Source organism: Protomyctophum bolini, assembly GCF_963924005.1.
Source record: "Protomyctophum bolini genome assembly, chromosome: 18".
NCBI classification, from domain to species: Eukaryota; Metazoa; Chordata; class Actinopteri; order Myctophiformes; family Myctophidae; genus Protomyctophum; species Protomyctophum bolini.
Window position 1 is genome coordinate 11,583,058 of NC_137879.1, and position 25,260 is coordinate 11,608,317.

Below are 25,260 nucleotides of genomic sequence, written 5' to 3' on the forward strand. Positions count from 1 at the left end.
GTTAAAATGCTGAGGGTGCCAACATGAGCTTCTCTCAAAAGAAAACATTAGCTCGAATCTGGGAGTAAGAACACAAAAAAAATTGCGATCGGCAAGCCTTGGGTTAAAAATTAAAAAAGAAAAAAAAAAAAAGATTACAACTGTGGAGACGCAGGTTTTGCTTGGAGCTCGGAGCCGTGCTTACCATGGTCGTGCTCTGGCTTAATTCGTCCGTCTGTCAAGAGTCCCTTTCCTGTCGAGGGGGGGGCTGCCTTCTGAGGGCTCACTCTATACCTCAGCCTGCCTAGCGTCCTGTGATTTCTAAGGAAGGGGTTACGTTTGAAATGGCTGGCCACCTTAAAGGGATGTCCTCTGGGTCGCCCCGGCCCGGGAGATGTCGAGCGAGACAGTAACCTATTTTTATTAACATCTTTGCTTCCAAGGCGCTGGGGGCACATTTTGGACACGCAGGACGGCGAGTCCTGCTTGCGGTGCGCGCGCTTGGGCGGAGCGTAGCAAGGCAGGCCCTTTTTCCGCGATTGTCCCTGAGTGGTGAATATGTGGGAGAGTCCATCAAAGAGTCCCTTTAGCTGGTTGCTATTGCAGAGACTACTCAGGGAGGGAACACTAGACTGGCTGGAAGAGCTCTGGGGGGAGTTAGCAGAAGTAGAGCCGTTGGACACCTGCGAGGGGGGGCTAAGTCCCGGCAACGTGGGAGGGGGTGGAAGTGCACAGGGGGGGGCAGGGATGGCGGCGGCTAGCGCCTGAGCGGCTTCCATAGCGGAGGCGACCGACGGCGGCGGACCCTCGGACTCTTTCGGCAGATCGTCGTCCCCGGAGCACGGCTGCCCGGAGGAGGGCGACTCTAAGGAAACGGCCCGCGACCTACGGCCGACAGGGGAGGGGGTAAAGAATTTGGAAAGCCCGTCGATTAGCCCTTTGGTTTTCTTGTTAACGGCGAGTGTAGCTGGGGTGGTGGAGGAGGTGGGCGTGAGGGGGGGAGTGGAGGTGGGGGTGGTGGAGGTGGTGGTGGTGTCTCTGGCGTCCTTCACAGATGCAGCATGACCAGATGAAGGTGTGGAACAGACGGTAATCTTTTGACCCCTACCAGGTGACCCCCTTCCTCCAAGTGATAGCATGGAGCCGCCATCGCCGCTTACACACCTGCGGAGAAGAAGGGGCGCGCGATTAATTCCGTCCCATGAGAAGGAAACGGGGAATTCAAATACATAGGTTTTTTTAATTTATAAATAATAATAATTAAAAAAGTGGCATAACTGCTGGCCACGACACTGGGAGGTTGTTCGTAATAAACATTAATTAATTATCATACATAAGCAGTCATCATTATTGATTGGTGGCAAGCTTACATTCTTTGTTTGAGCTTATTCCTGGGCCTTCCAAGAGGCTTTGCATATCGTCGTTTGATTTCATCGGCCTTCTTGTGCAGCAATTTCTTCCCGTTCTCCTTCGGCCTGCAGACTTGGCAGATCCAGATTCCTGGAGGGCGTCCAAGTTAACAGGAAGCATCGGTTAGGCGGGTTCATCAATTCCGAGGACATATATTCATTTGAGACATTTCCTTCTCTACCACAGGCTGGCAAGAATACCTCCCACTCACAATGACAATCAATTACTCAGCACAAAAGGAAAATCCATAAGAAAAACATTGGGTCAATTCACTGTCCACTGAAATAGACTTCGTGTCAGCTTGTTTCGAGCAAAGCTATGTGACTTGTATGAATCGCCTGCCAAATGTTACTACACTGATTCTCAACCAGTGGGTACACAGACCACTAGTGGTCCATGGGCTGGCGATATTATTTTATCAATTTGAAAATGATTTAAAATGTTTACAAATCTATATTTCACCTTTGTTAAATGTATCAAAAGTCTAAATAACATTTTAGGTTACTCAATCAAATTTAAGAAATGTTTTCAACTAATATAGGCATAGTGTGGGAAATAAGCTTGAAATGAAATAATGACGGGCCACCGAAAGTTCAGAACTCACTGCACTGCGAACTTCATCAGCAATGTTTGGTATGAGACACGGGCACACAACTTTGCTGCTTTAAAATCATGTGAAATATTGTCATTTCAATAAGGTAGAAAGAACGTTATATATGCTAAATATATGTTGTTGGGAGGCGAGGATTGTTCTAAAATATGCTGGTGGTCCAGAGCTCAAAAAAGGTTGAAAACCACTGTCCTACTCTGTGTGCAATCATTACAAGCCTAGCTGTGGGGCCTGTACTGTAATCCTGAGATAGCAAACCTCCCTAGGGATACTAGGAATAATTTGATATGCATGCAAAGCTCCTAATAAGCCATTGCTGCCTCATTGTGCTGAGTGACAGCCCCAAAAGGCCTTCTATAAAGAGAAAAAAAGGGCTTGGAATTGACAGGAGGGAGGGAACTCTCCGGAGTCAGACAGTGTAAACACCTCACCTTTTGGCATTCTTGAAAGTGGTGGGTCACAGCATTCCATGTGAAAGCCCCGATCACACGAATCACAGAACAGCATCTCATCCTGAAAGGGAAGAGCAGGCGAGTGTTGGGAATATCCCTGATGCATACATGCATACAACACCCTCTGTTTCATTGAATGTCTTTAGAGGGAAAAGAAAAAGAAAAGAAAAAACACCCAATTGTACACAAGAGAACCTTTACAAATCTGAGGAATAATCGACAACTCCTTCGGGACTCACACCGGGGGGTGGGGGTCTCTGCCTTCAAGCCAACAGCAGTTGGCAGCAGAAAATACATAAAATAAAACAACTTTTTAAAAAGAACAATACAATACTTACTGCATTTTTGCCCTGTATTCGACAGGAGCTGCAGGTTTTGCATTCAATACACTGCCATCGTAATCTCTTCACATTTGAGGTTAGCTCAGGGGAGAACTTCAGACATGACGGATGCCCTTCAGGAGTAATTAAAAAGGCACATTAGCGATACACGTTCATAGCATCTCTTAAAGAGTGCTACAGTCACAGAGAGAGCAGAGACAGACGGCCTTCCCGTTACGTTCGCACATGAAGGTTAAATATTAACATATTGCATCATCAACAACAGTAAGCCTGTGTGTCCGGGACACACACTCTTTTTTTGGGGGTTCCACAAGCTGTGGCTAAAAACAGTATGATCAAACATCTGAGCGGCTAATTACAGATAATTTGATCTTAATGAGGCAGAAACAGTAGCGGCACTCAGTCTAATGGAAGCCGATCCATGAAAGTCATGTAAAAGCTCGCCTTCTCCCTCACCCGGCTCCCTCTCATGGTTGTAAAACAGCTGTTTTACAGTGAGAGCACAATTTGTGTACACTACGAGCGGTTAATGAAAACCACCTCACCGCTACTTAGTCAAATTTGAGCTATAAAAATGTCACCGGGAGAACAATTCCTTACGGCATTTAAAAATAATTGTTCACAACACAAATGACTCCATAGGAGAGGTAATTTTACGGGGGTTTAGCAATTCTGTCTGGAACAAAAGGAACAGAGAGAGAAATGCCACAAATATGTGGCTGCAAATGGTTGATCTTTGATCCACTCTGGGTGGTAGGATCCATAAGACCAATTGGATGAAATTGACGTGGGGGATTTTAACATTCTAATAGCCACTTAGGTAGCATCTGCCTTTCTTTAGACAATCGTAGATTGTGAGCAATTTGGGGGGCCCCCTCCACTACTCAATTTCAACAATGTCCTTTCCATAATTCCCACAAGGAGAGAACTTTACACCCAAGCACAAAATAATATGCATCAAGGATATGGCATCTGGCCCAGCACCACGGAGAGTTGCTACTTCTGTCCCCTCGGTGCAGTGCCACACTATGTTTAAACCGTACATTCACACATTCCAGTTTGACCTTGTACCGGGGCGGTTTAAGACCTCCTTTCCTGAGCCTCGCAAACATATTCCCAACCTTGTTTGGGCTGGAGTACATTGTTATGTAGAGGGCTGGGCTCAGGAGGACTTCCCTGTCATTGTATCTGGTGCAGCCATACTCCAGGCAAACTTACCACTGCTCCCACAGTCTGCACAGGACAGCAGCTCCTCCGGACGCTTGTCCCGGTTTGACTCTTTCGTTCCCAGACAGAAACTGCATATCGGGATGGGGTCGACTCGTAACTGAGGCGGGAACACAAACAAGAGGGGAAAACATTTTAGAAAACTGTCGACAGAATCCTGGTCTGGTTCTCGTACTGCTACGAGCATGTCTGTTTTAGGCCACTGCGGCTGTCAGTGAACTGTGGTTTGGACCGGAGATCACTGCAGGCATGTTGGTGGTTGAGATACTGAAGCAGGAGACAGACAGCCCTCGGAACATAAGCCCAGTCAATGACAAGACGGTTTGACTCGAGTTCTCACACAGATTACAGATGAATAGTTAAACATGCCTCGTCCGTAGTGCGTAGCAGATCCTCCTTCTATCCATTACATCTGAATGGGGAAGTGATCTTAGTAATCATACTTTAAGGACTTAATCCAATTCTTAAAGCTCAGACTGCAGTTTGGAAGGATTAACCAGCACGTAATCAAATTACCTCCATAAGAAAACATGTTCTCGTTGTCAATGCACGGATTCACCCATAGTAGATCATCCGCTTCGTATCTCAAAACCAGCATCCGTTTAAAAGGTTTAAGAGTTAAGTTCAGAAGTAGTCAAAATATAAGCTCAGGGTTTAAATAGGATTTTCCCCATTGATCACTAGGAACCAAGAGAGGCAGGAATGTGCACTGGGTAATATACACCAATATACTAGCCCATCAAATCCCAGGCAATCTCCGACTGGAATCACCGTGAGACAGCGTTTCGTCTTAAGCAAATGGCTTTCATATGAAGCACCTCTAAACCTAATAAGAGGCCTCTTGAGGAGCATCAAGCAGAACCACCTCCTCCTCCTCCAATAACGCCAGGAGGTTCTTAACGGGAAACAAACATCGACAGCGATTGGGAATGTGACCATAAATAAACCCACCTCATCATCATCGGTTTATGCACAGAGGCCTCATCAATTGACTGGGGGGGGGGGGGGGCACTCTGGGGAAAGCCCACATAATTAGTCTCCGGTTTCTACGAGGCAGATCAACATCCTGACTCACCGCAAACAAATGTTTGACCTCTGAATCTCTCCACTGGCCCTGACCGACCCCTGACCCGCGAGATGCAATCAGAGAGGTCCTTTGTTTTTACTCCGTCAAGCTGGAACGTGACAACAAGGGGGGCAACGTTTCAACCTGTCATGCCGTCCCAAATCCCTGGTTCCCAACACTGGGTTCGGGACCCATCTGTGGGTCGCGGACACATCGTTATGGGTCCCCAAATTTTTGGTTTCCTACACTTGGGTTTTAGTTATGATTAATTCGAAACCTTTTCAAAAAACATTCCCAAAAAAAAAGCTAAACTTTTCATGAAATAAACCAAAATTCTGTAACTTCATGAAGAAAAATCTAAGAAATTCCATAAATTAGAAGAAAAGAAGTAGTGAAAATAGCCGATCTACAAGCTCACAACATGTTGCGAGCTTGTACAGTAGATCTGCTATTTTCACTAGTTTGGGTCCTGGGCTAAAAAGCCCCTGGTCCAAATAACCCCCCCACCCTTGTACAAAACATACAGCGGGAATTTGGTCACTGTTCCCGGCGGTTGTATCAATTGATTGATACGGTGAGAGAACGAATGCAGTTTACTGCCACATCAATGATTACTCTATTTTCCAACCTGCTAGGTCAATATTTGAGAGTGGGTAGAAGCATTAGGAGCTGCGCTGTGAAATGCAGAGTGTTCGTTTAACCCGGGAGCTAAACGGTGTGTACAAATGGACCCTTTCAGGTCCATTTTGAACGGACACAGAGTTAAAAACGAACCCTCAGGAATGGATTTTACTGTGTGATTACTGCTCTTGCAGCCATGAATAGGTATACCGTCAGACATAAAAAAACATTGCCTAAGTGCTGCTGTGATGGGAGTTGGGACCTGTTGGATTCAACACATGTGCATCTCAAAAGATGTTGATATGATTTTCAACTATGAAATCCCTGCTTACTACTGGATTCCATCGCCTTTGGAACCATTTATAGAACCGAATTTGGTATGTGGACGTCTGCTATACAGTTATTATACCAGTGGTTCTCAAACGTTTTAATTTCACTCTGAAAGAGTACAAATGTGTTTTCCAGGGCTGTATACCTGAATCAAAGTCTGGCACCCTCTCTCTCTCTCCCCCTGCTGATCTTGCTGTGAGTGCATAAGCAAATCTGGGTTTTTTTTGCTCTTGATTGCACACCATTTGATTTAATTGCCGCTATATTCCAAATCCAATTGCAAATTTGACATGAAAGACCAAATTGAGATTAATTCAAATATTTCCAATAATGCTGCACTGAGGCAGCAGAATATATACAGGGCCCCTCACTGTTATGGTTAAGATATTGCAGTGGAGTCATTCCGATAACCAATAGAAGTATCGGAAAAGCTGCCGATACTACCTAAAACGCTGGCTTCGGTATATCAGTAATATGCCATTCCGATGTCATTTATTTGGGATACATCACTGAGGATACGTCCCAGGTGCATCCACGCGATGTTTTTTTTGTTCTAGTTATTCTAATTATAGTGACTCATAGGAATAGACTACGTGACAACCAGGAATAGTCTGGTGACCAGCCGGAATGTAGACGGCACCCGGGTGAGCAGTATGGGTTGGCGCCCCAGCCTGTGTCCGCCGTGAGGAGGAAACCCAACAAACCCTCGGTGAGGCACTGAGGCCTTTAGGAGGGCCATTCAAGCCGCAAGCGGAGCCTTCAGCACCACCATTGCTCAGGTGGAGCCTGCGGAACCATTGCAGCTAAGAATCCACCACTCCTGAATGAAAGCGTCTGGTGCTGGGACTCTGGTGCAACGCACAGATGAGGTCCTGGACCTGGTGAGATCAGGAATTGGACCTGGTGAGACGTAGGAGGGGCCCGGACAGGAGTAAAACCACCTTCCACGCACCAGGAACGTACCTCCCAGTCCCGGCAGAGTAGTTCCGGAGTAGTACTATGGCGAATTGTGCGTGCCCCCTCCGTGAACTCAGTTCCAAGTAGGAACCGATAACAACATGGTGACTAACAGGTACCCATACAAATACACTCAGCCCCGCCACAAGGGCTCCGCAAAAAAAACAGCGTTTCTGATTCTGACTTGATTTCCGGGATATTGTGCGGGACAGTCATGCAGGACATAGGTTCTAATTGCGTGACTGGGTGGTCACCATAGACACACTGGAACTCGCCAGTCAACCCCAGCAGCAAGTGCTACTAGTAGCAACATTAGCACCTCACCTTACTGTCTGTCTGTCTACTAGGAAAGTCCTGTCCACACGGTGTCCGTTTCTCGCGCGCACTGTGTATGTGCGTGCAAGAGTGAATACCGTAAATAAATAAAATGTTTGATACTAGAAAACGTATAGGCCTACAGGTAAACACAGAATACATATTTAAAAAAGAAAACATGCAGCGCACTGCATTATACACTAATGGCTTAACTGTTGAAAAAAGGAGATGATGTTATTCTATTCATTACTGTCTTAATTTAACTAAGGCTTAAACATTTGACCTCAGTTATTTTATACCATTTTGGAACCAAAATAGGGAACCGGAATCGATAAGCAGAACCGGAATCTGTATCAATCATAAAAATCACACCCGTGTGAAGTGAGGGGCGCTCTTATCATTCATAAATCATCTCATTCTGGCCAATCACAATTTGCGTCCTCACTTTTATCTTGTACTTTGCTCAGCCAATCAAGTCATTGCTATGGGGTGATCAGCCAATCACAAGCCAATGTTTGTGTTTACTTCAGCTGGGCATAGGAGGGGCTAGCTGCGTCCCTCAAAAATCCTAACAAGGAGTCTCTCACTTCACACAAGTGTGATTTTTGAGGAGCCCCTTCAACATCTGGCTTTCAGACAGGACTTTTAATGTTTGTCTTATTCATGCGGCCCTCAAATAAAAACAAATCACACTTGTGTGAAGTGAGGGGCTCTCTTATCATCATACATCACATTCCGTGCTCAGCCAATCAAATCATCACATTCCGTGGTACACACACACACACACACACACACACACACACACACACAAAGTTGGGCATATGAGGGTCTAGTGCCCCACTCGTGACGTCATGATGGCTACCAGATCCTTTGAAGGAGAGTTACGAGAATCTCCGTTCACTTCATGGGGCCAGTCCAATGGCGGCTCCGTGCGTCTATCAGGGTGGCCATGGGGAGCAGAATAGTTAGAAAAGTCCTGGACAGAATGCACTGGACTCAGGCAACAGCCCAGCTTTAACACACTTCGAGCCATAAACGTCCAAAAACAGTTAATAAAACTCCACTCTTATGACATCCACGCGTTTTAATGTTTAACAGTCATACTGTGTCTAACGCCTCCCGTATACGGGCCCTGGCAACAAGGGGACCGGCCACCATGTTGGAACGGTCGAGAACCAAAAGTAATGAAAACATTGAAAATCCGTGCTCCATAGAATCCCATACTGGCCACGATCTTTAGCGGGGTTTATCTCGGAATTGAGCCTCAGATTTGGTGACATGAGAAAAAGTAGGATGCCACTAAAAGGCTGCCGCAAAGCTCCGGTTAGCATGTTGGGATCAGTTATGCTAGTCGATCCCCCGATGTAGCTACATTGTGCTCTTACTTCCGGATTTAAAATGGCCGGTCAACGACCGACGTCATTTTGTAGTTTTTGCCTGGAAAAGGTCTACTGAGGTGCCTGAAAACATGCCGGCACGAAAAAGTAATGATCATAAATCCCTTTATTTTAGATCATTTTGAGTGGTGCAACCACATAGTCCACTCTATGTGACTATGTATGTGACTATGAGTACCAGTAGGGGCAAAAATTGCGCTTTTGTGCCAGAAACAGAGAGAGAGAGAGAGAGAGAGAGAGAGAAGTTGCAACACTCACACGGGTGTGATTTTTTTAGAAACATAAATATTACAGAGACTTTAGTTGTCACTGTACAATACTTTAAACAGTTGTCATGTTGCACATGCCTAAAATGACTGATATCTGCTCGGCTCTCATTGAAAACAACGTGTTTAAAACTCCACCATGTCACTCTCCAGCACTGCATGACCTGCACTTGAGCGCCGTTTTCTGCCCCCTCAATGAGGCTGCACTCTCATCGACCAGAGGTTCCCAAACACTGGTACGCGTGAAGGCATGTCCCACTGGTACGCGTGAAGACATGTCCCACTGGTACGCGTGAAGACATGTCCCACTGGTACGCGTGAAGACATGTCCCACTGGTACGCGTGAAGACATGTCCCACTGGTACGCGTGAAGACATGTCCCACTGGTACGCGTGAAGACATGTCCCACTGGTACGCGTGAAGACATGTCCCACTGGTACGCGTGAAGACAATGCCAAGTTTTCTCGACAGTGAATCTATAACTGTGCATCACCAGGATCAATGATATCTGCGGGTGCCCGGCGGTGACACGACACAGCGGTTGCCCTCCCAAAGTGTAATTCCAAGAAACGCCTCTGGTCATGTGGCAGCCACAGTGGGTGCCGCTCACTTCACACAAGAGAGAGATTTAAAATTACACAATGGCAGTGGTATCGGATCGGTATACTCTCTGTATGGACCTATACACAAGATATGGCTATCGGAAACCGGTATTGGGAAGGCGAAGAAATGCTACCAGTACATCTATATTCCGCAGGAGATGAAGGGGTTCAGCTCACTGCCAGACAGACTCTTCTTGATATGGGATTTATTGACCCAAGGCACTGTGGGAATTCCTACTAGGAGAAATGTGTCACTGCGGATTGCCATTCATCAAGTTGTGTGCTTGTACCTCGTATTTGTATGTCATATTTAATATGACAAGAATGAACTGAACTCACCAGAGAGAATATTGCTGTGAGCCAATATACAGTCTACACCGCGTACAGTTAACAGATACAACTCTACAGTACCACGTACAGTTAACAGATAGATGATAGGCAAATTTTTGTAATATAGGTCTAGATGACAGTGATGTCTAATCCAAAAAGTCCACAAGGGGATTTCCTTCCACCAGGGGGGAAATTAGTCTGAACTGGTGATTAAACTGCTGGAAATATGAATTGAAAACGTTAAAAGTATTGATGGGCACAGTAAAATCCTCAATGTTATTTAACTCAGAGTGAGAAAACGTCCCCAAATGGATCCTTTTACACACTCTCTGGGATACATTAACAGAGGATGTCACTGTGGTATGAGTATCCATCTTTCCCTACCTCCCCCCAAAAGGTTACGTTCGTTAAAGTGAAACAAACACAGCTGAGATGTTACTGATTCACTTAGCGAATTCCAAATGAAGGACATTACAGGAAATTACACTCTGAAAGGAGCAGACTGTCCTGAGTGAGGGGGTGGGGTCCTGTTCAGTTAGAACACTGCTGTTAGACAGAACGCATGGAGAGAGAGAGAGAGAGAGAGAGAGAGAGAGAGAGAGAGAGAGAGAGAGAGCACAAGTGAGAGAGAGCAAGTGAGAGAGCAAGAGCAAGTGAGAGAGAGAGATGAAGTGGTTGCATAACACAGGCAAGGAAGGAAAAAAACTCATTCCTTGCCTTTGTTCCTGCCAGACTCTCTTCAGAATCTAATAAACTCTGTACCAAGACAGCACCCCTACCCCCCTGCAAAAGTATGTCTAATTCTCGACACACACAAGTTTATGCTCTGAGAACCGCGTGAAGAAGACATGAGACGTCTCGTCCTCTGAGGTCAACGGCAGACCTGAACTAGGCTTGGTGACGTCATCAAGCAGAGTGCAAAAAAAATCAAAATCAAAACATTTGCACCGAATGGAAACATTGGGGCCTCTGCTGCTTCAGTGCTGAGAACCATTGCAGGAGGACACTGCGTCTCTACTGCACTTCTCAGTTTCAGTGTTGGTCCTGACCGCAGGACACAGTCACAGTTGTGGCTGCAGTGTCAAGGTGTCATTTCCTGATTATTCACAGTGAAACCGGAGGGTTTGTCGAGCTACGGCTGATCTGTACCGCTCTGTACGCACCCACAGCGTTTTTCAGATGCATCATTTATTTCCAAACACTAAAACTATTAGGCGACCACGCTTTTACCCCCACAATCTACAAAAGATTCAACAACAAAACAAGCTAGTGTTTGTTCGACACGTGGTTTATACCACAAACCGAAAATAGAAGATCTACAAGCTCACAACACGTCGCAGCACAACGCGTTGTATGTGGGGCTTGTATACACACCATTTTTGGTGTGCGAGATCATGGTCGGGAACCAAGTATATAATTCAGGGCGGCAGCATGTTCTCTCCAAGTCACATTTTAAGGCCACAGGGGGAAGATTCTCGCCCCACAACACTTCCCCTGCACACTTAATAGTAGCCTTCAAATTGTCAAGCCAAGTACAAAACTGCCGTCATTGTGGAGAATGAGTAGAGTACCGGTGATGGAGACACAATCTCTGCAAAGCAAAATGCTCTTTAAGTACAAATGTCAGCAGAAAACAATGCAGATGAAGTTTCTTGCCACTTTCTTTTCTCCCCCCTCTCTGGCATCCGAGTCACAGGTCACATAAGTGTGTGTGTGTGGCCTCAACTGAAGTTCTAGGCCTGGGTATTGACACCGTAATGATACATTATATGCCAATACAGAGTCACAGTGTGATACATATCCTGATACGATACGTTTATTGATACAATGTGCATACAACCAAACTACAGCATGTTAAGCCAAATAAATCGTCCCAATGTGGGCTTTGAGAGTGGCAGGGGGCTAGCTTTAGTTTCACTACTCACGTCTTACTGGGACACCTGTGTGTGTGTGTGTGTGTGTGTGTGTGTGTGTGTGTGTCACTGTGTGTATATATATATATATATATATAGATCGATGGAGGCGGCCTTTACTGATATCTAGATAGTCGATATTTTGAACTAGCACTAGCTTAAATGTTATAATAGACCGTTTAGGGATTTTTGGGTCAATGTTTGTAATCTCAGGATTAAATTAACCTGCAGCAGGTGTTTGCACTGCGTGCGTAGTAGTAGGCATGTAGCCTAAACTGACTGCAACCCATCTTCTGCTTGACTTCTGGCCTATTTCGGACTCATTATCAATACATGAAACAACAGTAGTGGAAAAAACAGCTGCAGTAACATGATGAGGAGACCCGGTAATGTGGATATGAGAATGCAGAGTGCCATCACCAAACATGACTACGTAAACTGCGTAAGTGCAAAATTGCCACCATGTGAATATAGTCAATGGGCTCTCTTCCTACTTCCTCTAATAGGCTCTATGCACACAGAATAACTCTTCCTACTTCCGGGCCGCTTTTTGCTACAATAGGTGTCACCGATGATACCAATTACGGCTCTGTTCCATTTAGTGTACAGTGGTTCTCAAACTTTATTTGAGAACCACAACTCTGCTAAAACCATAACTCTGCTAAAACTAGCAGAGTGTTTCCAGTGAGCTAACATGCACCATAGCAGCACCCTGACTCTGTTTGACCGGAATGGAACAGAGCCTTCACCTGTGGAGGAAGTAGGGAAGGGGCTCACGTTCTTTTTTGTGTGCATATAGCCCAGGGGATTTCAACCCTTTTTGTATCAAGGCCCAGTGTTTTATTCAGCATTTGAGCCACGGACCACCACTTGATGAGATTTAGCCTCTCGGACCCAAAACGTTGAATATTTTCTTGTCGTTGGATAACATTTTGTCAATTCCATGCTGTATTGATGTCGGTACCATTAGGAGAGATTAAGTAATGCAGAAGTTTAACAGTAATTGAACTCTTGAGAGCGTAAAATGAGACTGGTCTCATTTTACACTCAAGAGTTAAAGATCTCTAAGGGTCCATTTGGTGGCCCGGACGGTTAGCTCAACCGTCTGGGCACCTAGGCTGCTGAGCCAGCCTGACGGCGTGTCGCGGGTTCGAGTCCCGACGGCCTTTGGCCATTGTCTTCCCCCCCCATTTCCTGTCAGTCTACTTTCAACCTATCTATCTGTATTAACCTGTAAAAAGGAATAAAAACAAAGTAAACATACTTTCAACCAATCAATAAAAAAAGGCAGAAAAAGCCTCCGGGACCACTGGTTAAAAACCACTGACATAGCCCATTGCCACCATGTGAATATAGTAAAGTTAATTGAACTGTGAAGTCTACCTGGTCTCTCTCGTGGGGTAGCAGCGTCACAGACGACAGGACCAACGGGGAAGCACTTGGACACCTAGAGCACCTTCCCTCCATACTTCCATGGTTGAACTTGTACCGAGGGCCGTTCTTTAGCAGCCGGCCGTTGTTCACGGACCGCTTGGCGGCGAGCCGCAACCTCTGCCGAAAGGCAGGGTTCTCCACGACGTCCGAGAGGTCCGCCTGGTTCCTCAGGTACCTCTCGATGTTCTTCAGCGACGAGCCGTGGTTGTCGTCCAGGCCCTCGATGGCCCTTTTTAGGATTTTATTCCAATCGATATGGCGCAGATCGCTTGAATTCCACATAGATCCCTTCGATGATGGCACACTAGGCAGGTTAGCGGGCGGGAGCGAACCTCCGCACCTCCCCGGATTCCCCGGGTCTTTGTACGACGCGCTCCCCTTGTTGGAGACTTTGAGAATAGAGCCATCGTGAACGCTTAATTCCAACTGTTCCAGGACGGTCCTCTTGTCCAGTCCGTGCGACGTGGACACGGCATGGCAGATCCTCTCCTCCGAGGGCCTCTGCTTTTGCCTCTTGATCTTCTGTATTGCTTCGAGAATCCACTCCGTGTACAGAGGGTTTGCAAGTTTTACCATGGTTGAACAATTAGACTCACGAAAAGGTGATCCATACAGATTCTCCTTTTCTGTTGTTGTTGAACAAGAGGTACATCCACATCTTCGGCGACGAGGTCAAAAAGTTATGTTCCAACCCTGCGTTCCAACCAGCGAGGAGCTCCCTCTCCCTCTTCGGTCCTGGCCAGCTAGGTCACATATGGAGCTTCACAAAACCGCAGCACTGGTAAAATCCACAACGATAGTCACCAAATCACCTGGAGCATGACTTATTCAGGTTCCAAATTAACCTATACAAAAAAGGGGGAGAAAAAAGAAAGAAAACGGTCAAAGAAATAAACAAACACATGTCCACATGTTTGCACTTAGCCAGTGTTGTTGTGCACATCAGAAGTAAACAGTAACAAACGGTACTGGTTGGGTGTTTGTGTAATAATTTTGGTGATCCTGGATTGATTCTGCTCTGCTGTGATTCCTTAAACTAGCCTAGAAGTGCATATGGGTGGCTAACCTAATGGATGGAATCCAGTGCTTTGTTTTCATTAGGCCCAAACATGAGAAACGGATGGATAAAAGCAGGTGTAGTAGACTTGGGTGCTATTAAAGGGAAATTAGAGTGACTTAATCCATAGTCTGATACCAGGCATAATCCACCCACAGACTAAACATGCCTGACGTGACGTCTTATTTCGAATACATTGTTTTGTGAAAGAAGTAGGCTACTACTAGTACCAACCGTGACAGTTAACTGGGTACTTTAAGATCTTTGTAACACTGTAAACTGTCTTTTAGGAGCATAGTCACTGTAAATGCTTTTTTAGTAGCATGATCCACAAGATGAGTGGTTTTAGTTTGCACACGTAACAGCATGATCTTAGAATGTAACATCATTCGCAACAACACATGAGCTAATGTCACCGTCAGGTAAATCTCTCATAGATAGGCTGATGTTGATTTAAGATTTATACATCGTCTAAAAAACACACAACAACAAACAGACATTGATCGAGCTATAATATTAATAAAGTTTAGAGTTGTTAGTTTAGCGGGCGACTTGTCTTTGACAGCTCGGGGGTCTCCTATAGTAATGACAACATGATCAGCGCCACGGCGCTAATGACAGCTGCATATTACGATCAATGCTCACTTTTCTGACAGCTGCCGAAGAGGCATGTTTATGTCCTGTACTATAGTGACACTGTCGACACGAACCCTTCTCCGCCTCAACGGCGGACACCGCGACCGACCAACCGACCAACCAAGCAGCAAATACATCAACAACTAAAACTACGGAGCTACCGACCTATAGAGTTGTTGAATAATCCGTTGAGTTGCCACAGGACAGGATCAATGACACAATGTTGCACGGTCGGTCACAGTCAGTGCAACATTGCAACGGAGTGAGTGTTACTGATGTCACCTAAACACAGTCGCCATTTTGTTACAATGTTGCAGTTTACATGAAATCCGACATGACGCTGATTACAATCCAATGGAGTCTCATTAAACCGTACCTCTGCGCTAATGTGCCCTCCCCCCAGCAACTTCAATATTGGCTGTAAAAGACCAGATCCGATCGCTGGTTTGATGGAGCACATGTCAATCTTTAGGCATGAGCATCACGCACTCTGGAAGGCACCGCACTGGCTGGCTGCGAGATCTGTCACTTCAACCCCATCGACCCGCCCTCTTAAGGTGCCTCGGTGTAATGAATTGATATCATTTACCTTTTTATCGCCGCTCTCTCTGGATGTTTGGACTCGCGTGCACGTACGGCGCGCAACGCCCCGCGGGGGATTATTACCAAGTTATTACGGAACATAACTATGGTGGAATTAGTTAGTGTAATAGCACTTGCTTGATTTCTTTGGGAAAACCCACCGATCTTTGCGTTTGGGCAAGGCGTTATTGACGCCAGCCCACCTTTACTAGGAGAATTCCTCCTTGAAACAGTTGGTTACACTTGAAAGTGATTCGGATCGTTTTAGACTTTAATTGGTTGTTTGTTAAATCCATCATTTTGTTTGCATAAAACCCTGCAAAAAGGCTGGGACCGCTGATTTAAAGCAGCGGCACGTTATTTCCAATTTCCCACCCCACATTCACAAGCACAATTTATTTCTACTACTGTCAAATCATGTGAATAAGCTTTCTTCTCGATCGTAGCATTCCCGTTGTAGCCTATTTGCCACCATGCAGCCCAGCACCGCTGAGACTAGCGGTTCTGCACTTCAGCATGTTAACATTTATATACACGCTAGTCGTTACAACACCACCCGGGATAAAATGGCACGATACAAAAAAAAGACACCTTGCCTCTGTAGTAGAGTAGTGTTAAGAAAAAGTGGGCTCTCTTTCTGCACACTGACTCAATGCTTGCAGAAACGATCATTCAAAATCATTTGGAATTGGTTAAAAACAAGGCAATGCAATAATAATAATAATGATGATGACATGACCCCCACCCCCCGATCTATCAACATTAATAACTACTGAAATATTTCCGATGAGAAAATAATGAACACCGGAGGGGAAAATGGGGACATGATCAGACTATAGGGGGGGAAAGAAGTTCCATGACTATTTGGGGAGAGTAGCCTTCTCCCCGTGTCCCTCAATAATGCATCGCTACAGTTTTTTCTTGCTCTATATTTCTCAGCTCGGATCCATGATTCTCGTTTTGCAGATTCGATTAGGAAGCATCGTTTGCATTAAGATGTAGTGCTGTGTACGTGCGTGCTGCTGCCGTGGGCGATGATGATCGAAGGAGGCAAAACAAATTACGCAAGTTTCACATGCAAGGATGAACATGGAACTAGTAAGTGTTGGAGAGAAGAGGGAGAGAGCGAGAGAAAAAAAGGCACACGCTACCGTAAATATTTGCTGGTTTAGTTTCTTTCTTTTCTTTTTTTTTTTTTTTACCTCTTCAAGTTTTTTTCCCCCCGCGGATACTCCTTCTTCATTATTTAGGTTGATGATTGAAACACGTCGACGATCATTGAACACATATCCATTCCGATTTGGGTTTTGTATTTGATCCCTAAAAAAACGAAACGCTGAAAGCTCTCTACGCCGGAGACAGAGGGGACCTGATAACAACTAATTGAAAGGTTAATCTACATAGCAGCCTGTGACAAAGTGGTACCCTCCCCCTTCTTCTTCTTCTTCTCTTCACTGTAGACATCCCTACTTCACTGGAGCGGAGAGGACCGTCGCCCCTTTTAGTGCGCTTTTTACAATCATCATACTGTCAATTTCACTTTTTCCTTTCTCCCCCTCAAATGATCAACATATCAACATGTCCCAATGGTCAACTTGGAAATGACACCGGTTATTATTTTTTTCTCGTTTGGACTTTATGCTGTGAATATATATATATATATATATATCATGGCTAGTGGTTATCTTATAAAATTGCACTCATTTTAATGTGATAACCCGATAGGCTATAATGTGTAAACTATAGCCTACAGTGACATTTCTTGGATCCGTGGATAAGGATTACATATACTTTCAGTAGCCACGAGTTAAAACTCCTGCTGTGGTCATATAATTTAATTGGATCCCCCCTACAAGTTGTTGTGGACACATATACATGTTTTTATCAGACTTAATCATCCATGTAGTCTATTTTGTCAGTCAAACATGATTTGTTGTGGCAGTAGGTAATGTAAATATACAACTCATATCACTCACCCATGAGTCATATCATAGTAATAACGCCATGGTAGCTCATTGAGCATGCATGCCCAAAAGAAGAAAGGGGGATAGTTTTCATTGTTGACTGAGGAAGCTATAAACCTATATATTTTTCATGACGTCAAGCATAAGTACCTTTAATGCTCATTTTACATGCATCAATAGGCTATAGTGTGTAATCTGAGACAGCTTCCTGTATAGGATTATTATGAACCCGAAGCCAACTTCGAACAAATCATGTAAGCTACACAATTATGCACAAAAGAAAAACATCCGACACATTAAGTATATAATGACATGTAATGTCATGTATGCATTTCTGCCAACTACAAGATGTGTCAATTAATGTAGGCTAACTCAAATTGTCATTTTGTGTACAGTTTATTGCTGTATGTCACAGATGTGATATACTCTGCCTGCACATTACCTTTGGTGACCTCGTTTTTCCACCTGGCTTTGTCCCCATGTTAACAGTTTCTTCTTTGGACGGTATTTTTCCTACAGTATACTATGCAGGTATAACTTCATTTCTTTCACTCTATTATTTGCGTTTAGTGACAAATGATCCGATCAAGTCCATTAGTAGGTCCTCTTTAACATCTGATAAATTACATCATAAGTAAATCAGTATAGGGGCACGACCTGAGTAAAACATTGTTGTGATGAGACGTGGCATGGATGGATGTACCATGTATGTTGGGAGGCGATGACCAGACAAGCTTATATGCATATAATGAATCCCACCCTGGACCCCAGCAGGTCCTCCTAGTGCATATACTGCATGGGTCCAGGCAGGGATCATTTGAATTGGAGCATGTGCCATCGCTGGTCTGCCCATCCCCCTATACGTTATCCATGCCAAGTGCCACACTGGCGTTCGCAAACACTGCTGCCCATCTGTGGGGCAAAAAAAAACACTGGCCGCCGGGTCCCTAGTTACTCCCTTGTCTGCGTTCAAAAGAAGAAATGGCTGGTCATGAACCCATATGATGCCAGACAGACACACCACAGCAGATATACCCCCACCCAGTCATCCAAACTGTTACCATGGCGCTGTATGTTATACTGTAGTGTAGATATTACCAGTCAATCACAATACAATTGTGTTCATTTACCTCTGGGTGTAAAAAAAAAATGGAACCGCAAGGTCCATTTATAGAGGATAAAGCTCACATGTTACCCAAATAGTTGAATACACAAAAGCTAAGGCACTGGTACTGGTACTTCTGGTTTACCGGAACGGGGTTCAACTCCCTGCAGTGCCCTGCTAAATGTGTTGTATGTTGTAATTTCCGCAATTTCCGCAATCCTCAAAAATGATGAAAAACGGCGCGCTATAGTATGCCGTAATTTTATAGGATCCATATTCTACAGCTCCGACCCATTTTTACACTGAGGATGTCTCTTACATTGCAGTTACTTTTTGAGATAAAATGTTTTTAAAGAGTGCCGTTTGGACCCTTGGAGTTTTATAGCAGTCGTGCTTGTAAATCAAAAATCAAAATGTGAAAATGTGTGAAGTTTATTGTTTTATTTTCCCACCTCCTCTTGCGAGCTTACAAGGAGAAAAGTGTGAAAAGTATGTGTTGTAGGCAGCTTCCTTATTGTGGTGAGCGTTCTCATTACTTAATCATGGCTCCCTCTCTTTTTGTTTGTGTTTTACCATCTGTCATCTTGAGAAGCAAATGAACCAGCTGCCACAGAGTGTGATCTTGCCCAATCAGAAATGTGGTCCTTTTCAAAGCGCATCTGTGTGAAACCTTAAAAAACGCTGATGAAAAAAAGAGTGTCTCAAAGTTGTTAATAACATTTTGGCTGGAGAATGTTTTCACCTAGGTGCCCCTTATTAGCATAAACGCATAAACCATTCCTCATTACCGGAAAACGGAGCCCTTGTGCGGGGAGCGTGCAAATAGGATTCTTTCTTGACATTTTAGCAATGGTCATAAAACAAGGGGAGAAAGAATATGATGAAACAGGTTGATTCAAACATATTTGTTTCCCCCCTTCCAAAATGGACAAGGATTTGTTTTTGCTCAAACCACGTTCGTTGGCCAGTGCTCCGAGTTGGGTAAAGTTACCCAAAACACAAGTCTGACCATGCAGTGTCTCAGTGGGAGCTAGGGGGAGGGGCAGGATTTCCAAACAACCCCCAGTCACAGCAGCACAGCTGGGTACCAAGGAGCAGCCTAATGTGCAGGTCCCTAATAATCACCATGAAGAGGACCTCTAATCCCCTCGACTGAGGAAAAATGACCTCCTGTTGCCATGCAATGGAGAACCAGGGTCTGTCTGTGTGTTTCCAGTTAGATGTCCCGGCGGAACCAAGACTTACCAACCTTACCGGCACTGGGCAGTGGTGGGAAACGGTAGCAAATAGTGTGTATTAATGTAGTAAAAATCCTGTATTAAACATTGAGTAAAAGTAATGGCATCAAAATATTTATAGTACCAACGTAAAAGCCCAAAAAGTTAAAAAATGTGTCAAACCATTTTGAAGAAAAGAAAAAAATGAATAAAATAAATCACAAGCTCACAAAGCGGTTGCGATGCGGAAAAATTAAAATACTCAGGTAAAGTAAAAGCACCTAAAAATGTACTCAAGTGCAGTATTTGAATGATGTTCCTTTCCACCACTGACCCTGGCACACTAATGGTTGGTGGGGGTCCATGCTTGGCATGATGAACAGTAGCCTTTCCTTGGTGAAATACTACTAATGGGTAGCAAAAAAAACACAAACGTTGTTTGTTCATTTGCAACATTGCTTTTAAGACAGTCCATTGAAAAACATTGCTTGTTTTTCAATGGACTGGGGGAATATGGACAGATGGCGCTTCTTCCCTTGCAAAGTTTTGACATTGAAAATTCTCGCAGACAACTTGGGAGACAGACTGCATATTTTGGCATGATGGATTATGGATATTATAATATCTTTTTTTATTTAGGAACGTCACAAAAATAATAATCTCAATTGTGTCTCCTCGTTTCTTCTTTTTTTGTCCAATTCAAAGTCAACGTTGAAACAATATCGTTGGACAATTAAGGGCATCAATATGCCCAGTTAAAAAGTTCTGCAATATGACAACTTGTGGCTTAAATAAAACCATGTTATGCAAACACAGAGGAAATAAATACACAGTTTAAACTAAAGGACGACACCAGCCTGTTTGACATGAGGGTCCTTTGTCACTAATCTGTCATAAAGTAAGTCACATAATTGTATGTCTAATGCATTGAATGCAGTGAAGGGGCATGGTGGGTGATTAGCCTGTGGTACAATGGACTTAAATTACGTTATCTAAGAGAGAACACCAACATCAGAATAGCATTTGATGAAGTGTGATACGTTTTGTGTGATTTGTTTAAAATAGGTTTTTGATCTTCAATAGACAATCATGAACAGGCCGACATAACTGGTGTGACAAAAGGTCCGGACCCTCATGTACAAAAAGGCTAGTCTGACTCTTTAAACAGTAGCTATAGGCATCGGAGTGGCTTAGGTTTGAAACGGGACGCCGACAACTGACCACACGCATTCAGGTTGCAATCTGACTCACTCCCAAGGAGTTAAAGCAATAATACAAAAACATTGACACAGTCTGAGGCAGACATACAAGTAGTATCGTAGAAAAACAACAGGGACAAGTGCTGCACAGCGTTTGTTTGGGACGCCTCATTTGAACTCGGGCTTCTCGGGGAAGGTGCATCCCACCCGCCTGATGATGACGTTGGCCGCGTAGTGTCCAGCCCGGATGCATTCCTCCAGCGGTCTCTCCTGAACCAACTCGGACAGGAATCCTGGACGGACACAAACGCCATTCTACGGTTAGCAAGATTCTAACAACGTTTTGAATTAACCACTTCAGTTCTATATTGTATGTCGTTGCTGTCATTGGTTTTAGATTATTTTTTCTTCATAAATCAGTGCTATTGAACACCCTTTACGTCTGTGTGTTGTTTTAAAAATGTTGAACCAATGGAAAGTACCGGTAGTAAAAAACGCTTTGGACAAAACCTCTTAAGTCCATTGGACCCTCAAACTATCTGTTAAACATTTTGGTTTCCTTCCCGACAGCAGAGATATATACATTTTATGACAAATAGATGTCTAAAAGCTCACAATGTGTTGCTTTTGAATTTATTCTATATACATCTGATCCCTGCCTATGCATGCACCCGTCTCTGAGCTGATCAAGTGTGCATGAGACCTTTCAACGGGAATGCAATTATTACCACTATGTGGTGGGGGTGGTGTGATCCGTTTGTGCAGAGGAAAAATGCAATGTCATGTTCATTATAATCTACAGACAGAACTGTGTCACACACTTAGCCAATTGACAACGGTTAATGGGCAGTGGATGTGGAAATCAAGCTACGCTTTGAATAATTTGTGGAGGTTTTGGATCATGCCGTACCCCCCACGAAGGCATCTCCTGCTCCGTTCGTGTCCACAATATCATTCTGGTCGATGTCCAAAACCGGGAACATGTTCACCTTCTCACCTAGGGTAGGGACAAACACAAAAAGGACATGTTTATTCCAATGCATGTTGTAGTCTTAGTAGAAGGGTAGTTTATTTAGCTATTATTTATAATCTTCTTATTCTTAGGTAACTTGCTGTGATTAAAGCCTGAGTCGTTTAAAAAAAAACTTAAAAAAAAAATGTAATGCTTGATCTTGATCAAACATCTAATAAACATAACATCCAGGATGGATAAGGTATAGGATTTTGTCTGATGCATAGTATGTTCAAAATAGATTACCGCTATCAGCTCTAACACGGGCTATATTGTTCCTGCTGAGTGGATTGATTTAAACACTAATGAGGAACTAAGAGAGCGTTATTCTGTGAATAGCAATCTGGTTTCCATGCTTTCGCCTGAGCAGAACCAGTGATGTATTTCTATGAATTTAGCACAAACTTCTCAGGTTGCATTGTTAAATTATGCTTTCCAATGAAGATGTCTGAAAATTTACTTAGCGGGAGATTTAGACAATGGGAAAGTAAAAATATATATCTAAATGTGTAATAGACAGGGCAATACATCTGGTTTTCAGGCTAGAAATATATATGAGCTGAAAGCAACCCCTAAAAACAAAAATATAAGTACATATTACGGTACACAAACACAATACACAAATATGCAATCCACCACCAAACAATGCAAGAACAGCTTCCCTGTCTAAAAAAATGGATTCCATCAAACAAGTGCTCTTTATTATCTTCTGTAGATTATATTGCTTCAATTATCAGTAGCATATGCACTTCAAAGAAACTTCCACTTAAAAGAAGGGAACAGGGAGAGAGGGGAGTGGGGGCAGGGGGGAAAAAAGAGAAGCAAAAATCTACCAGATGACGAAGTCTTGAGGTGTAGAATGACATTAAATCAGCAACTTATGTCAGAACAAGACGTGCGCGAGTGCACATGCGAGCACACACACACACACACACACACACACACACACACACCCACCCACCCACCCTTCAAACGAGCCAAGGTTCCTGGTGCCGATGTGAACCTTGAAAAAGGTGTGAGAGACAAAAGACTGACGTGTGGATGAAAGGAACAAGAGGAGGCAGACAGCGCTCTTATTGAGGAAATAAAGTCGAGGAGTTTAAGCAGATGTGGAAGGGGAAAAAAGAAGGCAAAAAATGACACAAAAAAGTAGTTTAATGAGGCCCCCCGCTAATCTAACCGTGGCTCACTGATTCACGTTTGAGTCGCAGACAAGACACTCTGCCTTTATCAATTTGAACGTGCCCCGGTCCTCCTGCAATATCAGGCATGCAACCAGGGGCGCCTAATGTATGCTCAACACCCGATATCAATGACATGAATTATGCATTGTGGAAGACAACAGCGGGTTGTTCATAACTAACATATCTCATACACTGAGGAACGTGACTTGATTATAGGCCAGATACTACTGACACTGCTTGATGAATGGAACCTCCATAGAGAGAGTGTAAATACTTACTGTCTTACTGTACATAGACATGTAAATAGGGATATAAATAGGGCTGGGCGATCAATAATCACGATTATTTCAAACGTCTGCCTCGATTATAAATAGTCTGCCTCGATTATACTTAATAAAAATAGCAGATCTACATGTTCACAACAGGTCACATAGCGGTGCGTTGTGAGCCTGTGGATCGACAATTGTTATTATTTTATGCCACCAAAGTATAATAATTCTCCATTTTTCGACTAACCTACATGAGCAAGGTTAAGTCGGCTATTGGTTCTAAATATGGGTTTTGATCCCAGCCATACTGACACTGCTCGACGCATGGAAGTTCCACAGAGAGTGTAATACTTTGTGCCTCCATAGACATGTGAACATATGGCTTTTATCAAAGAGCATTTTTCCCACAGCTGATTGCCACTTTGATCATAAATTACAATAGAGCAACATCCTTTTAGGATCAGCTAATTAGTAGCGTAACGACTATACTTAATTAATGTTGCACATGAAGCCTGAGAATCCTCCCTCTTGAAATGATTAAGCGCACATCTATCCAATAATAAATTATACTTTGTAAATTATTCCGCAGTTAAGAGTTTGAAATTATTAATTGCGAACCTGCTTATGCAGAGGGGAATTTAATTTAGGACATCAATAATGACGGCAGGTGCTAAATGGATGGCAGAGACAATAAGAAACATGAGTAATTTGCTTTTGTGAATGGATTCCGCTTTTCAGTAAATCTAAGGATATCAAATAGTATTCAGAAGATACATTTGTTTAAATACAGGTTACTTTTAGTCCCTAGTCATTTTCCTTGATTTTTTCTATCTAGCTTGTATAACAAATAATTTCATCCACTTTTCTCCATAGATAATTTTCCATTGTAGCGCCCCCACGCTGTGGAACCATTTTCCACCTCATGTTAAGAACTCCCCGGTGGCACAGTCGGTAGTGCCGTCGCCTCACAGCTAGAAGGTCCTGGGTTTGATGCCCGCTAGTGGAATCAGTGCCCATACCTGAGACGGGGTTGGCGAAAGGGCCTTTCTGTGTGGAGTTTGCATGTTCTCCCCGTGTCCCCTAGGGTAGGTAGGTACCCTCACAAAAAACATGTAGTAATCCTGGTCTCTAAACTACCTCCCCCTGGTCAGCCGGGGCGCCTGATAGAGGGGAAAGGAACTGGTTGGAATAACGTGTTCCTTCCACACGCTACATCCGGCTGGGGAAAGTCCCCCGTCAGGTGAAAAGAAGCAGCTGTGACATAAAAGGAAGCATGGGGTCAGTCCGCTGCCCCCCCCAGGTTGGCAGAGGAAGTGTAGCGCCCAGGATTACATTCGATAATTAACACTGCATGGGTGAAAAAAATGGGTTGCAAAATCGTGGGATAAAAATTATTAAGAAAGATAATAACTCCCCAAACCTTGCTTGTGTTTAAATTACGTTTGCAAACTCACTTGTACTCCTGTTCCCCTTAAAAATCTTACCAACATTGCTAATGTAGAATATTTTGTTTATGCTTATTTATTTAAATTGTGACAATCGCTAGTTAATTTGGAGGAGCTCTGGTGGTCAGACAGGGGACCAAACCTGAAGTTATACCTGGGGAGAAGGCATCATAGATCGGACAGAGGGGGCTTAGTGACTGGGAGGAATGACTGGGTACACCACGGATCGTCTGACTCTTCAACAACGCAACGTAAAAAACACATAAACTCAGTGTCATTTTAACTATGATATTCGATCGAAATTCATAATCTTTGAATGCCGCATTTAGCTATTACGAGC

The 25,260-nt window shown here is 44.0% G+C and overlaps 3 protein-coding genes across 7 annotated transcripts in view; 1 reads left to right on the forward strand and 2 right to left on the reverse strand.

The window, feature by feature from the left end:
- Positions 1 to 17,053, reverse strand: part of kat6b (K(lysine) acetyltransferase 6B) — a 32,886-nt gene extending 15,833 nt beyond the window's left edge. Inside the window, exons 1-7 of one of the 4 annotated variants that reach the window (XM_080789983.1) lie at positions 16,728 to 17,053; positions 13,200 to 14,095; positions 4,011 to 4,119; positions 2,790 to 2,905; positions 2,431 to 2,512; positions 1,350 to 1,479; positions 185 to 1,143 (exon numbers count right to left, since the gene is read on the reverse strand). In XM_080789983.1, coding sequence (XP_080646109.1) covers positions 185 to 1,143; positions 1,350 to 1,479; positions 2,431 to 2,512; positions 2,790 to 2,905; positions 4,011 to 4,119; positions 13,200 to 13,826 — 2,023 coding nt within the window. In that variant the 5' untranslated portion in view covers positions 13,827 to 14,095; positions 16,728 to 17,053. Of the gene's footprint in view, positions 1 to 184; positions 1,144 to 1,349; positions 1,480 to 2,430; positions 2,513 to 2,789; positions 2,906 to 4,010; positions 4,120 to 13,199; positions 14,096 to 15,108; positions 15,244 to 16,676 lie in introns of those variants that run through there. The other 3 variants (XM_080789985.1, XM_080789982.1, XM_080789984.1) reach the window with 3 other exon arrangements.
- The window catches only part of LOC308332578 (dual specificity phosphatase 29-like), a 245,821-nt gene that overhangs the window by 30,471 nt on the left and 190,090 nt on the right, over positions 1 to 25,260 (forward strand). The window lies entirely within an intron of this gene.
- The window catches only part of adkb (adenosine kinase b), a 137,869-nt gene continuing 133,012 nt past the window's right edge, over positions 20,404 to 25,260 (reverse strand). For both annotated transcript variants that reach the window (XM_080788888.1, XM_080788889.1), the window contains exons 10-11: positions 21,921 to 22,007; positions 20,404 to 21,303 (exon numbers count right to left, since the gene is read on the reverse strand). In XM_080788888.1, coding sequence (XP_080645014.1) covers positions 21,179 to 21,303; positions 21,921 to 22,007 — 212 coding nt within the window. In that variant the 3' untranslated portion in view covers positions 20,404 to 21,178. The remainder of the gene's footprint in view (positions 21,304 to 21,920; positions 22,008 to 25,260) is intronic.